Genomic DNA, 18,028 nt, shown 5'->3' with positions numbered 1-18,028 from the left:
AAAGTGTTGCCTCACAATAGTGAAAGTAAGTGGCAGAAGGGGTGTTCAGTCTGGACCCATCCTGATTAGCTCGATATCATCCCAATCATATCGGGACAGGCCTTGTCCCGGCCCGAAAATAATCAAAACGAAACTTTACGAGATGGGACAGGAAAGAAGTTCGAGACGGGACGGGACACAGGATTACCATCGGGACGTCCCGTCCCGTCCATATATTATTTTTTATTTTAAATATATTAATTATATTAATGTAATTTATACTTATATTAATTATATCAATTATAATTTTAATACTTGCAATTCTTATTTAAAACTAAATTTTTTTATATTGATAATTTTACTGGTATGGAATAAACATGACGATATCTTTCTTTATAATATATTAATTATATTAATATAATTTATTCTTATATCTATTTATTTAATAACTTTTATTTATAACATATTTCTTGCTTATTTTTAGAAGAGTAATTAGCTTAGTACATCTTCACTAAAGTAGAAGAACAATGATTTGATGTTGTGTTTGACTTGCCTTTTATTACTCATCTTATAGCATAAAGATCACTTATATTTGTTATTATAATATGTAGTTGTGATTAATATAATTCAATAATTAATTTTAAATTATTGTTATTTATGTGCTTGTGTTATTTTGATTTTAAACTTAATAAATTATATGATTTAAAATTTTAATGAACGTTATTATCTAGATCTTTTTTTGATATTATTCCATTTATCGGGATGGCGGGATGTCTCGATCTTGTCCCAGTCCCATCCCAACTTTTAACGGGACGGGATGACTTTTGAGACGGGACGGGACACAAGACCAAAATTCAGTCCTAATTTTTTTTCGGGACGGGACACAGGATGGGAGTGTTCCAGACTCGGCCTGTCCTGTGAACATCCTTAGGTGGCAGAGAGAAAACGAGTTTTTAAATTATTAAAAATATAAAAAATATTGGTGGGACTCACAATACATTATTTTATAACAAAAAATATTAAGAAATTCATTTATGGGCCTAGCTAATTGGAAAAAAAAAGTACAGAAGGCTTTATTGATTAAGGGATATAAATTATTCATAATTAAATTTAAATTTAAGGTCATTTGCTAGCTTTTGTGACCAATTCAAGAATAAAGTTGACCTTTAATTTATATTTCTCTTATTCTTTTTATAAGTTATTTTTATTAATCACATCAGTACTAATACAAGAAAAGTATAAAGAATAAAAATGTGTAGAATTTTAAATATCTCTCTACATAACAAATCAGCAAAATAATGTTACATTATTTTTTTCATGAAGAATAATGTTAAAAATATATTTTGAATATTACTTAAAAAATTATGTCATAATTTGTAATTGTAATTAAATTAATCTTTTAAAATGTAATTTATGAATAAGATTCGAGAAAATATATATATATATATAGTAATATTTTAATATAAAATTTTGAAGGCTTTAAATTATATTCCTCTCTCGGTTTTATTTGACCGAGACTTTTCTTTTTAATTTTCCCCACGTTAAATCAAGTCACTTCACTATTGATCTCGATAAAAATGTGGTAATTTAATATTAATACATTGTGGAACAGCATTGCCCAAGATCGCGGTTTCTGATGTCTTTTCAAAATTTGACTGAAATCGCTATACTGGGAGCAATTTTCGGACAATTATTTAGTGAAAAAAATTTAAAATTCACCTCTCAAATATAGAGGCTTTGGTATCATAATCTATCAAACTTGTTTACATCAACGAGGATCAAACTGAATCGAATTGGCTTTTTAAGTTCAAAAAATCTATTGTCAAGTTTCTACTTTAGTGTATAAAATAATAAATCGAGCTTAAAATCATTGACCCTTATAAATAAATATATATATATATATTAATTTTAATATGAAAAAAATTAAATACCATTAAAAGTCTAAAACCTAAGTTTCATTTCATTCATTAACTGTATTCTCATTCCTTTTCCCTTTAATTGATCCTTCAATCTTCAATCAAAGGAGAAGAATTCAATTATATTAATGTTAATGATAATAATGCTAGCTGCTAGCAAAATTTAATTATTATCAATACTAATTTTGTGATATTATTAATTTTTATTAGATTTAAATTTGTTGTTTTATGAATTATCTTAAATTTATTTTTCTAAACTTAATGTTATATATAGAAACTTTTTTGTGATTTTAAATATATATTTAAAATTTTTAAATTAAAAAATATAAAAATAGGGCGAAGGGCTTAAGAGCCGGCCCTATAAAGGCTATTATCCTACCTATAAACAAAATTAAATTTAAGAAGTAGAATTGCCGGATTTAAATTTAACAAGTAGAGCTATTAGAATTAAATTTGCCAAGATATAAATCCAAATAAGCAGAGTTGTTGAATAGGGCCGGTTTTTAAAGGGCCTTCACCACCACAGGCACTTTTTCTATTCTTCAAGTTAGACCTATCAGTCTCCAACGTGATAGTATCTTCCCTTCTAATTAATATTCCGATTCACCTCATGCTTATCAGTAAGCTGGGAGCCGAAATGCCTAGTCAAATTCAGATCTGCAGCGACTTTAAAGATGAAAGATTAAGGGTCCTCAAAAGCCTCAGTATCAGCCTCCTGAAATAAGACTTTGCATCTATTCCTCCAGATGTTCTAGCAGGTAATGTGCAAGGAGGATGTCCCAAGGAACACACCTGATGGAAGAGTATCCCAATGATTCTGTCAAGTTCCATGCTATTCAGTCCCGTTGCTCCAAGTTGAGAAAATTCTGCGTACAGCCTGGGAGCACATACTCCTCCCACCATTTTCTAGCATGATGGCAGTCACGGAGTAAATGCATTGTGTCCTGCCAATGTGAGGCCTCTACGTACAAAGTTTAATATTACTACGTGCAAAGTTTATTATTTAACATCCCAAGTTACTATACCACTGGAAAACAAAAAAAGTTGTCTTTTGCTCAACAAAAAGAGAGAAAAAAGAAAGATACGTGGCTGTTTGTTTTAATCCAACATTTTGAGGGCTTTAAATTTATAACTTGTTTCATTTTTGTTGAGAAATCCAGGAAGCGAACAACATAACAATGATGATAATTACAAAACACAACATTTCTTGTGTTGGAGGATTACAAATAAAATCAATCTATTTGGTTGATGAGCAAACCCCATGGGGACTAACCATGAGATGATGACTGACTTAACCTATCCATTAAGATGGGTTTTCAAGCCTCTAATCTCTAAACATATATGGCACCCTTTATAAAGAACTTAGTATCCACAATTAACTATGATTAACTAACAACTAACCTTGTTTAACAACTAATTTTTCAACAATCTCATCTATTATTTTTCTCTCAATTTTATTTGACTGAGACCTTTTTTTTCCCAATTTTTCCAAGCTTAAATCAAGTCACTTTCACACTTGATCTTGAAAAAATGTGGTAATTTAACAAGAGTAGTGCTAGACAGCATTGCCCATGATCGCGGCTCTCGTTGCCTGTCGAAAATGGCAAAATTTGGCTGAAATAGGCAAATAGCTGTAGTGGGAATAATGTCCGGACAATTATTTGCACCATATATGGAAAGAGAACACGTCAGATTCACATTTTTGGGGGAAAAACAACCCCTTGGGAGATGTGCTGAAGGTTCAAAAAGCAGTAGTAAAGCACAAATAGTCGTTGAATCTTGAAACGGAGAAGGCAATTAGTTCAAGAATAATCAGATTGTGAATTTGTGATACGGCCGTAGTTGGATCATTTTACCAGTTTCCTACCGGTTGTGAGCCCATACACATTGATTTCTAGTTCATTGGTTTTGCCAATCTAAACCGTTTCCTAGTTTCAGTATTTTACATAGAATATCAGATCGGACAATGTACCGGTTTCAAGTCAAACAAGTCCATCCACTCGAGTTTTTAAATACCTATACACATAATCAATTTACACATGTTGGATAAAATCTGGAATCATATAATAGGTCGATACCAAAAGGAAAAAATAGAACTTTTGGGCTCTTTAAATTTACTTTAATTATTTATTTGGTTCTTGGAATTTAATTTTTTTCAATCAAGCTTTTTAATTTATACACATTTTCATATATTCATTTAATATTATGGGACAATTAATTTTTTGGGCAATTCTTGAAGAGGGTATCAGGTGTGTTTGAATTTCAATTGGGTATAATTAATTATAAAAAAATTAATTAATATGATTAATTTAAAATATAATTAATTATATTATGTGATATAAAATTAATTAATAAGATTGATTTTAATCAAAATTAAAAAGTACAATTGAAAATAAGGTAAAACCATGATTTTGTAAAAATATATCTAAATACACATGTTACATGTTGAAATTAATTATGAATCCAAAACTATGGTTTAAAAAAAATATCTAAACACTCATTATACATGCAAAAATTAATTATGAACTCAAAGCTTTTAAAAAATATCCAAACATCCACATACATTCCAAAATCAGTTATAAACACAAAACTATAGTTATCTCATAAGCTATTATTACTTGCTTTTCAATTCAATTTTTCAATTATACATTTCTAAAAATTTATCCAAAAATCATATAAATTATTTTACAAATCATATTTTTATGGTTCATAATTGATTTTGATATAATAAGAGGTGTTTGAATATTTTTAAGAAATCATGGTTTTAGATTCATAATTAATTTTAACATGTATGATGGGTATTTAGATATTTTTAAGAAAACAAGATTGTAAAATTTAAAATTGATTTTAAAATTATTTGAGTAATTTTTGTCAAAACGTGATTTTCATATAATTAATTAATTTTAAATGCAAATTCAAACAGACACATCATCCTTTGAGTTAAAGGTCACACCACACGGTAAGAGTAAAATTAGACTTTAGTTGGAAATTTGCAATCACGTGCATTGCTGCCAATACAAACTAAATTTTTAATTAAAAACAGATATTTCTTCACATTTAGTTTGTATCGTGCGAAAAATGACATTATTGATTGATGCCCCGACGGGAAAAATAAAGAATACGACAGGGGACAAATTATTATTTAAAAAATGAGCACTTTATTAAAGTTAATTAATAGGTGTGGTCACTTTCACCCAGCAACCAAGCCTGCCCAATTAATGGTTACCCGTATCCTTCTGTATTTTTGGCATTCCGGATCGATCAGTTGATTTAATCTAATAAAATTTTAAAGCATGACATTAATAAAATATTTTTATTACGATTGGTCTAGTGAAAAATGTTCTCAGATCATATGAAGGCCAATAATTTTTCAGGCAACAGTACGTAAAATGGACAAGGTGAATCCTTTCAAGCTACGGGAAAATTAATACTCTGTTCTGTTCCAATTAATTTAACAGCCTTTTCCTCTGCATATATATACCACTTTAAACACTGGTTTTACTCATAATCAGTTTACATATTGGATGAAATCAGGCTTCATGATAGATTGATAATAAAATGAAACGACCGTAAACTTGAACTTTGTTTTTTTTTTTTTCTGGCCAGAAACCAACATGTGGATGTTTATTTTAAGGTCTAAGTTGGAAGAAGAATCATTATTGATGAAAACTCATTGGTTTTTTTAACCTACGAAAGCTCCCAATTTCATTAATACGAAATACTAAATTAACAGTCTAATGCTTTGACTGATGACAACCCAAAGCACGATTTTGGGAATACTTCCTGACTACGGCAAAGAGGGAAAGCACAAAAACACACACTGATTCTACTATTATTTTCACACTCTGGAGATGGCCAAGAAGCCCGGAGGAGCCAGAGGTGTTTTTTCTGCATATTTCAAACCACCATGGATATGCCACCAGATTCCACGTCCTCACTAGTTGCTTTGACAAGCTTGAATATCACTGGACGTACGCTTCTGTCCTGTGTGACGACCAAACGGTAGTTGCTATACTTATCCAGCTTCAAAGCAACATATCCACACGAGGATGTTGAGTAACAGAAGACGAAGCTATAGAACTGGGTAGACTCATATTTCTTGATGTAGAAATAACCAGAACGAGGAACTGAAAATTCTTCAGGCTTACCAACCATCACCGGATCTGTGTCCAAGCCAGTGACACTTGCGACGATCCAACTGGGTGAGTGAGTGCAGGCATTTGAAGGCAATCTGGCGAACGATACGTTTAAGGGATGGTCGTCGGAGATGTGAAACAAACGGTATGGCGTCCCGATTTTCACTGCCCAGCCATTCTCGTTCAATGGTTCTGCAACGACAGCAAGGTAGCACGACCTACTTTTAGGCTTGTTAATGGTAGCACCCTTAATTGCTCCGCCTCCTTCACGACGGGGCAATAAGTAGTACTTGCCTCCATTGCTTACAATGTCACCGTCGGAGTCATATATAAACTCAGCTCCGGTGAAGGCAAAGAGAGCAAGGAAGAAGGAGGATGCGAGCAGTGCGCTAGTGTTCATTGTTTGCTAGGTTGCTCGAGGGAGACTCAAGGGTTTAGTTTTGGGTGTGAGGAATTGGCAAGAAGGAGCATTTACTTATAGAGAGAAAATGTCACCCAAGTTATTTGAGTTCCTACATTTTTTTTTTGAAAAATATAATTTTTAATTCTTATATTTTATTCATATTTTACTTTTAATTTTTATATTTTTTTATATTTTAGATTCCTACACTTTTATTTTTTATTATTTTCAATCTCTCTATAAACAAAATATAGGGACATTAGAAAGATCCAAAACAATGAAAAATAGAGTTGTCTAGATTTAAAATATTAAAAAAATATAAAAATTAAAAGTAAAATGTAAGCAAAATACAATGACCAAAAGTTATATTTATTCATTTTTTTAGTACTTTTAATTTATATAATTTTAAGAAGACTGGATGACCATTATTTTTAGATCCCTATAATTTTTATTTTTCAGTGATTTTAATTCTTATAAAAACTAAAAACACTAGAAAAAATCACAGGAATTAAAAGCAAAACTCAATAAAATTACAAGGGCCAAAGACTATGTTTTCTTTTTTTTTAATAGTCATAATATTATCAAGTCAAATATTTTTAGCATTTATTTAATGAAGGCTAAAGTATATTTTAATTGTCTGACCTTGTATAAAATTTTAATTTATTTTTTAATTTCATAAAGTATCTTTTTAATTTTTTTAATCATAACATTATTAGTTTTAAATAATTATTTTTATCAATCATTATTATTTTAAAAAAATTAAACTTAGAATGTCAAAATTTGAAAGTATTTTGTAATAAAACAAACTATATTAAGTTTAAAGGAATAAAAATACACTATAGAAAATTAAGACATCAAAATAAAGAGATTAAAAGACTTAAGATATACTTCAACCTTTATTATATTTTAAATTACAGGCTAGTAACTTGACACATTTATGGAGCTCAGTCCCCCCATGAACTGATAGTAAAACCTTTTTCGCCGTTGTCCATAGGTTTTTTCTTTGAGGTAATTTTGTTCTTAGTGGCAGTCACCAAATGAAATTTTAATTCTAATTTCAATTTTGTCCTAACAATGTTTAGTTCACGCATTCTGCTGGTGATGAAAAATTGGGTGAGATGAAAAACTTTCATGAATTCCGATGCGCCTCATTTCCCGGAAGAGTGAATTATACAAAGGAAGAAAAAGATTTCAAGGAGTATTCAGGCCAACATCGTTTTTTTTCTTTCAACTTTTATTATTACTTTCACTCGTTAAATAAAAACATTCAAGGATAGATTAATTTGGCATGAAAATATCGATTTGATTTGAAAATTAATGTTTCTTAAATTATCCTATGCTACAGGGCTATTACTTAATGGTGAATGACATTATTGGGGGAGTTTCTGTTGCCATCACGTGATCTGCCTCCATTTTAAAACTACATTGTTGGTCAATCTGGTCTGCAGAGAAAAAGCTGTCGGTCTTGAACGGAACAGAGTCACAACTTTCACATGCTTCAAAATGGGCCGGTGCGTACTCTCTCCTGTTCCATTTATACGTACATTTTAAAAAATTTACTTAATCTTTATTTATTCTCTTCATTTAAAAATATAAAATATTTTTTTAAATATTATAAAAAATTAAAAGTATAATTATTTTTTTAAAAGTACCGCTATTAAATAAGTTACATTATATTTTTTTAAAATAAACATTTTATTAAATAAAAATAAATATAAAAATATAAAATTAATTTAAAGATTATTTACTATTTTGTTGGGATAAAATTCAGTTAAAATGTCTTATAATTTTTAATGAAAGGAGCATAAATTATAATATAAATTTTTAAATAATATTAAAAATATATTTTTAAAATTTCTCTTTATAAAAAAAATAACATGAGATTTATTTGAGTCTAAAGTGTTTTTTATTATGGTTGGTTTAATAAAACATCAATTCCAAAAGCAAAAAGAGCAAGTGAAACCAAATTGTCAAGCCTAATACCAAATGAAAGCAAAGTTCAGCTTGTTTTCAAAAGAAGTCATGCCATGCTTATACTTATTATGACTCGTAAGACTCAAAATGAATGAATATTAAAGGCAGTTGAGTGGACATGTGATCATTATCACCATAAATCTCCTGAGGCTATGTTGAGTAATCACAAATTTATTGCACATGTGCTCTGGATTCTTCAAGCACAATAGTCTTAGATGTATAATTGCAAAAGGTGCTCAACTAACGACTGATAACAAGACAACCTACATAAAAAATTGTCTCATATTTAATTTTATAAATTATTTATCTTGTATTTCACAATTAAACTTAAGTTTATTTACAATTTATAAATTATAATCACTGTAACTTTGTATTTTATTTTTTTTATCAATCAAAAACTCCCTTTATGCCAATTTCTTTGCATTTTCACGTTCAGATAAATTGAAGGAAGTGAGTTCAAGGAGCTTGTATTCATCTTTAAGACTTTGCGTCTTTAACATGCTTCATTTTTATTATTCAAACACAATATTTAATTTATGAAGAACAATATTATTTTTAAATTTTTTTATATTAATATTGATGAGGTTAATAGAAATGATTTATAAAAAAATTGAAGTAACATCATATAAGTAGCTAGTATAATTGTAATATAACTTTCACTTGGCTTCATGAACTTGAGCTCTTATATATTTTTTTTAATAATAAATTACCCGGTGTCCCCAAGCCAAGTATTCACTGGATTGAGCCGAGTCAGCAAATATTTTTTTTTTTTTTTACATATAAGTTCCACGACGAATGGCTGTGGTACTTTCAGGACTCGAATTAAAGAATAATGAAAAATGGATATCAAGCTTTTCACATTTAAAATGTACTTTTAAAAAAATTTCAAATGTTAAAGTTGTTTGGTTGTTAAAAAAAAAAAAAATCGCAGCAGACTGAAAAAGTTAATTGAAAAAGTTAAGAAATGTATTTCCTAAGAACTTTAACTTTTTACTGACTCAACAGTTTTCATTTTTCAGTTTGAACGGAACTTGCTCTGGCTATAATACCCTGCAAATATTTTCTTACCAAAAACTTATATATTTTGAAGTTTGAACGGAATAATTCAATTATTTTTAAATTTTTCTAAAATCATTTTTTATTTTATAATATTTCCTACATTATTTTTATATTCTTTTAGAGATAGAATATTAATTATCGAAACCATTTATTTCTAAAATGTATTTGTTTAAAATATGATCATGAATTTATGGTTTCTTAGATATTTTTTTAACTCAAATATGCATTTCATTTCTCTTAAGTTTCCATTCATGATTTAGTATATGTGAATTATAAATTTATATAAATCAGTATACTAATAAATTTTTTTCAAAACTATGTTATTTATAAATTATTTTTTAAATATATCAATATTTGAATAACAAAAATTACTTACAATGAAACTAATATCCTTTCTAGTAATTTCACATTTAAAAGTAGCTTTCATTTTATATCATCTAAATACTTCATCCGTCCAAAATGTAAAGCATTTTTAATTGAATCTCATTCTCAATAAAGTAGTTACTTATCTTTAAACTAACCTTATTTTTTTATATTTATTCTTATTTAATAAAATAATTTATCCTAAAAAAATATAAAGTAATATATTTAATAGGGGCACTTCTAAAAAAGCAATGATTACGTATTAAAATATTCAAAATATTTTATATTTTTAAACATTAAACTCTTCAAAAAATGTCTTATATTTATAAATGGAGGAAGTAACTTTTAACTTGTTAAATTAACTTCTTAAAAAAAATATCAAGCAACACTCACCAAAAAAGTAAAAAATATATTTAAATACAAATTTTATTGTAATAAATTTTTTTATCAAACTAATTTTTATGAAAATAAATTTTTTTGGCAAGCGAAAAATTAAAGGGAGAATTACAGCTAGTCTTTTTTTAAAAAAATTAATCACAAATAAGAATTAAAGTGAAATATATCATTTTTAAAATAAAAATATAATTTATTTTTTTAAAATGAGATTTGTTATTTATTTTTATATATAATTAATTTTTTTAAGTGGAAGCAGACTGTGATTTTTCAAAATCAAAAGAGCCCTTCCGTTATTTTTTTTTTTTTTTTTAGTGGAAAAGGGAATCCCATCTAAGAAAACTGCACAGGTGGAGATAAAAAAATGGCAAAAGCCGAAAAAACTTGAATTTCAAAGGCTTTGTTGGTAAGGATCTCTCCTATCTTTTGCCATCATTGACAGACAAAATCATATCTGCCTTTGACGTAGTACTGTGGTTGTGGTGATAATTCAAATACTTTGATGTATTTTTATTTAATTTAATAATATTAAAGCACAAAAAAAAGCCCGAAGAAGGAATCCCTCTGAGAGATACAGTGTCCTATTGCCATATATCCGGCTTTTTTGGGATGAAAATTCAAATCTGACATCTCTTTGGCTGTGAAGAATCTTCGTACCAATATTCCTCAGAAAAAGAAAAAGAGTATGCACAGGAATCCTACACGGCATCATTGGCTGGCCTGAAAGCGACTAAACGGCAACACCTATTTATTTGGATAGCCTTGTTAGTCTGCCACTTCATTCATGACTTCCCTAGTTTCTCGTCTGAGCATTAATGAATAATATCATAAATTAATTATTTTGTCTGAGCATCAATCACTAAGAATCCAAAGTCTGGCACCAATCTTTTTTATTTTCATTTAAGCACAAGACAGAATGAGAAAATTTCAGTCCAAACCCTTAACCAAACATAATTACGCTAATATTAGGAAAATATCAAATAAACTTTCTTTTAAATTTAAAATTAAAAAAATTAGTTAACCATAAAATACACACGAGGCTCGGTTTTCGATGGGAGAGAATCCCTCTCGAGTTTTAGAGAGGCCATATTGGATTCAACAATTGGAATATTTTAGGATTTTAATTATTTCAATCTCCTACACTTGGAAGACCGGTCACCTTTCAAGCAACCCATATTTGCAGAAATGCAAGCCAGAAACAAGGCACAAGATAGTTTATTGGATAAGATGAAGCTGCAATAAAAAGAAATAAAGCCTAATGTGGTAGCAATAGGCTTCCTGGTTCGTAACATTACATAGTTAAGTAAACTTATTTCATTTAATTAAATAATTGTGATTTTGATATTTTAATTGATATGCTTTATAAATGTTCAGCTGTTTTTAAATCACATCTTTTAATATTACTTATCTAACTGGTTTAAGGAAGAGTGATTCCTTAGGACACGTTATATTATGAAGTCCTTATGTATATCTAAAAAGAGAGGGATTATCCTTCCTTTTAATTATAATCATCCCATTATCATTATTGATCCAAAATATAAATTTTATGCCCAAAAATTATTAAGCTATCTAAGTATTGATTTTATATTCACCACTCATTTTTCTGTGAGTCTCATAACTATTGTTTTATTATAAAATTTTTATAATCTTTTATTTTTTTATTTGCTACTGTATATAATAATTAAATTATTACTATAAAAAAAATAAAAAAAGAGGTCGGACACTAATTATAATAGAGGGTAGATTTGTTCAAAAAAATGGGCCCACTGTTTTACATGTAGAAAATTAAAAAAAAAAACTGGATGCCGCCATTTACTCTTTTAAAGAACTGTTGTTCTATAATAGCAATATTGATGGATTTTACAATATAAACTAGTATTAATCAATTGGTCCTCAACTAGTGTGCCAAGTTTTGATTTTACTTTGGTTTCTAGACTGGTAACTTTGCCGCAAATTTTCTGCTGACTTTCAGTGCCACCATTTTCTTTAAGTGATATTTTAATATTGTTGATGCTGATTCTTTGATTAAGAGTAATTCTAATTTTGTTAGACTGGCATATACAGGCTGATTGTTTTGATTTGTTTGCTTTGCTTTGTTTGTTGTTTGAGTCGTTGTTTCTTGTGAGTTGTGCGTTAACTTGTATTGATAATTTTTTTTCAAGTGTTTTTTTATTTCTTTTATTAATATTTTGACGATGAATAAAATTTGACTTTTTTTGACAAACTAAGGCCAACATAAATTAAGGAAGAAGTTGCATTCTTAGCCGACATAAATTATATTGTTGTTGCATCAATAACTCATGCTAGGAATACACCAGGTCCCCAGACGTGGGCCAAGAGAAATTTTCTGCTTTCAACCCTTGTTATACTCAATTTGATGTATTCCTTGACCATGTGTTTCATGTTCTCATTTTTTCCGGGAATATCAATTTTTTAATCTTCACTTTTTGCACGATCCAAAATGTATCAGAATTTTTTCCCCCCAAGTTTCTAATATGTTATTAATACAGCGTAACTTTTGAAATTTTGAAAGTACTGGTACATTCTAAAATATATGTTGGCTGATAAAATAATTTACTTGGTCTTCAAGGCACAACAAAATGCAGGGAGGTTAATTAAATTTGACACCACAGCTTAACTATAGGGATTAATGTTTTGAATTCATAGATCTCTCCAACACTTGGTCATGCTCATATTGTGGGTTTTGACTGAAGTTGCAGTACAGGGAATAATTTTCGGACAACTAGTTGTATCGTATATGGATAAATAACACGTGAGATGCACATTTTTGGGGAAAATACACGACCAGTGGTTGAATCGGAGAAGGCAAATAGTTGAGTGTCAATGTTCGGATAGAACCGTGGTTGGATCATTATACCCATACAAATTGATTCCCTGTTGATCGGTTTTCCCAAATTAAACCGGTTCCTACTTTTACTTCACATTCAATATCGGTTCCGACATTAGGCCTGTTTCAACTTTCAAGTCCAGATACCCGGTTTGGTCAAGTTTTTAAAAACTGGCTCCACTCATAATCATTTTACGCCTGGGATAAAAATAAAATCAGTTTTCACGATAGATTGATAATTAAAGGAATAATGAAATTAAGTGATTAGATTATGTGTTTCAAACCATAAAGACCAATTATACATGATTACGAAGATTTACTTATTTTATTAAGAAAAATTAAATTTTAAAAATCAAACTAATAATTGAAGTAAATAGAAGAGACAAAAATTTAAATAATATAATGAAAAGATCATAAGCTTAATTGAACTTTATCACACGTTAGTGATTTGAGGGAAAGTTGAAGCAACAAGCTAACATTATATTAAGGTTGAAATTTCTCAATTTTAAAATTTTAATGCATCTTCCCACAATCAATCGACCAACGTTCGATCGACATATATAACAACCGAGAAATTCCCCTTAAATCTTTAGCTTGACTTGACAATTAAAACTGCATATTCTTGATTGATTGCGATCACATATATATTGTTTTAATAAAACCATATTTTGATAAAATTAAAATTAATAAGGAACGTCGAACAACGATTATACTCCAGATTCATCCTCCCCGGGGGTTTTGGTCTTCGGTTTTGATTTATCTCTCGTCTTAAATTCTTTTCAACTTTCAAGATCAACACAACCAAAAGCATTAGTTTAAGTGTTTAGCATCACTACGTACACAGTCTATTATTTAACATCCCAAGTGACTATACCACTCGAGAACAAAAGCGAGGTGCAAACAAATTTAAAGCTTAGTGAAAATAAAGCATAAGAACATAGATGTAGAGAGACCTTGCAAGCAAGGCACTAGATATTTATTCCATATTAGATTTCACCTACTTCACGTCAACACATTGAAACAAAGCCATGAAGTAACATGCTTGGGTCACATAACAGTAGAACAACACATGAGTAAGATTGTATCAATCTGCGATTTGAGGGTTAGCAGAAGCAGAGGGACATTTATCATAGCAGAAGTTGGTGGTATCAGCGCAGTGACATTTGGGAGGGTAAGAGCGCGTGCAGAGACAGAGCTTGCAGGCCGAGTGGCAAGTGTTCTTCACATCCTCGCACCTGCATTTTGGCGGGATTGACCTCGTGCACGCGCATCTGTCGCAGCACGCGCTTGTCGTCGACTCCGCCAAATAGGCGGGACCGCCGTCGTTCATCACCTCAGCCAGCAAGGTGTTCGGGTCGAAGCGAGCCTCCACATTCGCAGCAAAAACCATCAGGAACAGCACCAGAGCCACCTTCATTGTCACCTTGTTGCTCAAACCCATTTTTTATCTCTCTCACTCTTCTACTTATCTCTCTCTATGCTTGAGTTTTGCTAGTGAATAGGGAAGCAGGTACTCAGGGTCATTTGTAATCATTTCCAGGGATATTATGGACTTTACGAATAAAGATTATATTTTGAATTTTTAATAAAATTTAATATTATTAATATCAATTCAAGAGTGATAAAAATGCAACTTTGAAACCGAAAGTCATCTCAGTTAAAAAAAAAAAAAACGAAAGAAACCGAAAGTCATCACAGGAAGCTGAGAGGAAATCCTGCACACAGTAACTTTCTCCAATAGCCTATTTACAAAGACATTATTTTATTTATTTATTTATTTTTTTTCGAATTGACACACTTGCTGACTTGGTTCAAAAACCCAATTCATAAAGCGTGCAAGACAAACAAGAATTTTGTAAGGTAAGCGACTTTTTTTATTAAAAAAAATAAGGGCAGCTGAAAAATATTTTTTTAATTCTATTTATATTTCATTTTAATTCTATTTATAAGATATTTTAATAATCATTATATTTTTTATTTTTATCTTTATAAATATTGAGAAATTTATCAAATGTTAAAATATTTTATTTTTAACATATATATTTAATAAGAATATAGTTAAAATCTTGTTAAATTTTTAAATATAGTTAATAAATTTAATATTTTCTTCTGTGAAACATGTTAAAAAAACTTATAAATAGGATCGAAAAAGAATAATTTTTTATTATTTTTCCCCATTTTGATAGAAATCTACATTTTTGACACAGTAAAATTTTATATTTGGGTTTCTGTTTGTTATGTCTGAATCCTTTACAGTTTACTCTATCTTTTTTTAAAAAAAATGAAAAAAGATCATGAAAAAACGTGTAATGAGACAAAAAAAATTACACCACGTCAGAAATTATAAGGTTTTTGTTGATAGTTTTATAAGTTAGTAACATTTAAACTTCCGAGTGGGATGTTCACCAAAAATAAGAATAAAAACTTCCCCGTGGGACATTGCAGGTTGATCGTGCATGTAATTTATGAATTGCCCCTCTAATTAAGAAAAAATGATAAATTTTTTGAACATTTAAACTTATTGTAGATAATTAACGATCATGACACGGATTCAGTAATTGTAGACATGAAGTGCTTGTATCATTTAAGTCATTAAAATCTATTTCAATGATTTAAATGAATGTATCAATTCATTAATCTCAAGTGAGAATGATGAATTTAAAATCATTAATATGAATTGCAATGATTTGAATAATTGATGATATAAGTACTCAATACCTATATTAAATACAGTCGTCAATTCCAAATTCAAGATACTCGTAGATAGATATTCGAGCATCTTTATATTCTTATCGTGATCCAAGATTTTTTTTGAACGTTTTTCTTTACTTAGAATCTATCTATTTCATCTTATATATGCATTATTTCCATCAAATGGCAATAATTAAAGATCAATTTTTTTTTCCTTTGGTGAAATGGTAAAAAGTTATTACTAGTTAAAACTTGATTAAACTTATATAGCCAATCCTAATGTTAATTTTTTTAATCAAATTTAGGCCAGGTCAAAATTATAAACTCTATATACATATAGAATCAGAAATTCTAATAGTTAAGCTTATTTGAGTCGGTTCAATTCGGATTATACTTATTCAAATCAAACTTAAAAAACCATACTCTCTAAAAAAAAAAAAAACTCTTACAGCCAGACCTGACTTTAATTTTTTACGAGCAGGTGAATTGCTATGTCTAGTTAAAACTTCCCAAGTATTTTCCCCCCTACTTACTTTAGGGACATTCTGGTCAATAAGTGTTGAATGGCAAGGTCTACTTAAAATTGAACCCAGCGTCCACCAAGTTAAAGATCAAAATTTATTCAACCTCCTCCTGGACTATCACTGCAAATGCCCACTATAACCAAAAAAAAAAAAACTTTTTATATGGGCAATGTTGTTTTAAGCGTGCCATTCTGCATCGATTATAAACAAAGGGCTTTCACGGATGCTCCCGTTTCATCATTAATCATTAATTAAATGGTAAATAAAGTGCCGTGTCAATTCAAAATTTTCATACATTTCAAAGAAAATCATGCATGTCCAACATATAGATTCTATTGTATTATACAAATGTGTGTGTGTATTAATTTTAAGAAATAATATGCGAATTGTTCCTTTTATTTTCCCCCCTTTGTTTCTATCATCACAGATATACTAGTCAAGATCCTTGCTTCTGCAGATTCATATTCATCCATTCCTTGGAGAGTTAAAAACAGGAAACACAGAAGAGTTGAAAAACTGAATTAAAGCCTAAGGGTGCCAATTTATTTAAGAGCGACAACCTACAATAACACCATTAAATCCCTCCTACATTAGCTGAAATTCTGAGAACCCGCCGGAGAGAAAATATAAGCAACAGCAGCCAGCCAACTCGATTCATATAATACTGAACTTTCCTTTGTCAGAATCAGCTTTCACGAACGCGACCATGAACACATTTCCACTGCTTTGCTTCTCCACAACCAGATTCCTGCTTCCCTCCGCCTTATAATCAACCCCAACGTCATAACAAGCCCCAGAAGAAGAACTAAAGACATTGCTCTTGCTACAAAACACAAGCTTGTATGCGATTGCGTTGAACACCTCGATCCTGAAAACCCCACTCACCAACTCCGAATCTGGATGATCTTCAGCCCCACCAATAACCAGCCTCGAGGAAGACGATCCAGATCCATCATAAGCGACCACCCACTTGGATGATTCTGCACAGTCTGGCTTCTCCACGAACTCGATCGCTAGAGCAGTAGAACCTGGATATATCTTGTCCTTGCTTGTCCCCTGAACATGGAATTTCACTGCAGCACCCTTGTTCTTCTCTGAACTTTCTTGCAGAACAGAATAGGCACAAGAGGAAGCATCTCCGGCTCTTCCTGGTTTAACCCCGCCTCCGGCATCAGCTCCCCAGACGGCTGACATTATGTAGTATTCTTGACCAGGGACGATAGGTTCTCCATTAACGTCGTTCACTGGTTCTTCTTCAGAAGAGGCTGAGGCTAGCGATAGTGGGTTGAAGGTGGTGAAGGAAAACCAAAGGAGAAAGGAGAGGGCTATGATTAGTGACCTGGCAGGCATCTTGGCTCTTACCGTATTACTCTCTCTTCAGCTACTTGAAATCTGAGAGAGACACGACCTGGGCATGATATTTATAATAGAGAGAATGAAAGAAACTAAGTAAGACGCGTGTCACTGGATGCGGAGGTTCATCGATCTCTAAACCTCTATGATCAGATTTTGATTGAGGGCAAGTGCATACTCATCGGCATGCAGGCTGCCACATCAAGTTATTAACGAATGTGTGTCGCCACTGAGATATCCAGCTACTGTGACTGTGGAGCTCATGAACATATTTTATTGAAAAAATTATGTTAGAATTTCACACAACAAAATTAATTATTACAAATTTTATTAATAATAAAACTAAAGTTATTGATAATATATTATCTTGTCAAAATATTAATTTAATTGTT

At 30.3% G+C, this 18,028-nt stretch overlaps 3 protein-coding genes across 3 annotated transcripts; all 3 read right to left on the bottom strand.

Moving 5' to 3' along the window:
* Window positions 1-5,792: 5,792 nt before the first annotated feature.
* LOC129292406 (trypsin inhibitor-like) lies at window positions 5,793-6,431 on the bottom strand. Its single transcript, XM_054929964.1, has one exon. It carries the CDS (start codon window positions 6,429-6,431, stop codon window positions 5,793-5,795), a length of 639 nt encoding a protein of 212 aa, XP_054785939.1.
* Window positions 6,432-14,029: 7,598 nt separating this feature from the next.
* Window positions 14,030-14,548, bottom strand: LOC129292059 (Bowman-Birk type proteinase inhibitor-like). Its single transcript, XM_054929564.1, has one exon. The coding sequence runs from the start codon at window positions 14,507-14,509 to the stop codon at window positions 14,153-14,155; it is 357 nt and encodes a 118-aa protein (XP_054785539.1). The 5' UTR covers window positions 14,510-14,548; the 3' UTR covers window positions 14,030-14,152.
* A 2,165-nt stretch (window positions 14,549-16,713) lies between these two features.
* Window positions 16,714-17,682, bottom strand: LOC129293962 (kunitz-type serine protease inhibitor DrTI-like). The gene has a single exon (XM_054932114.1). It carries the CDS (start codon window positions 17,631-17,633, stop codon window positions 16,938-16,940), a length of 696 nt encoding a protein of 231 aa, XP_054788089.1. The 5' UTR covers window positions 17,634-17,682; the 3' UTR covers window positions 16,714-16,937.
* Between the last annotated feature and the right edge of the window lie 346 nt (window positions 17,683-18,028).

Source organism: Prosopis cineraria, unplaced genomic scaffold, assembly GCF_029017545.1.
Source record: "Prosopis cineraria cultivar Desert tree isolate PC_DT_omini unplaced genomic scaffold, ASM2901754v1 PC14, whole genome shotgun sequence".
Classification (NCBI taxonomy): Eukaryota; Viridiplantae; Streptophyta; class Magnoliopsida; order Fabales; family Fabaceae; genus Prosopis; species Prosopis cineraria.
Note: the sequence above shows the minus strand (reverse complement) of the source record. Positions and strands in the feature narration are given on the sequence as shown.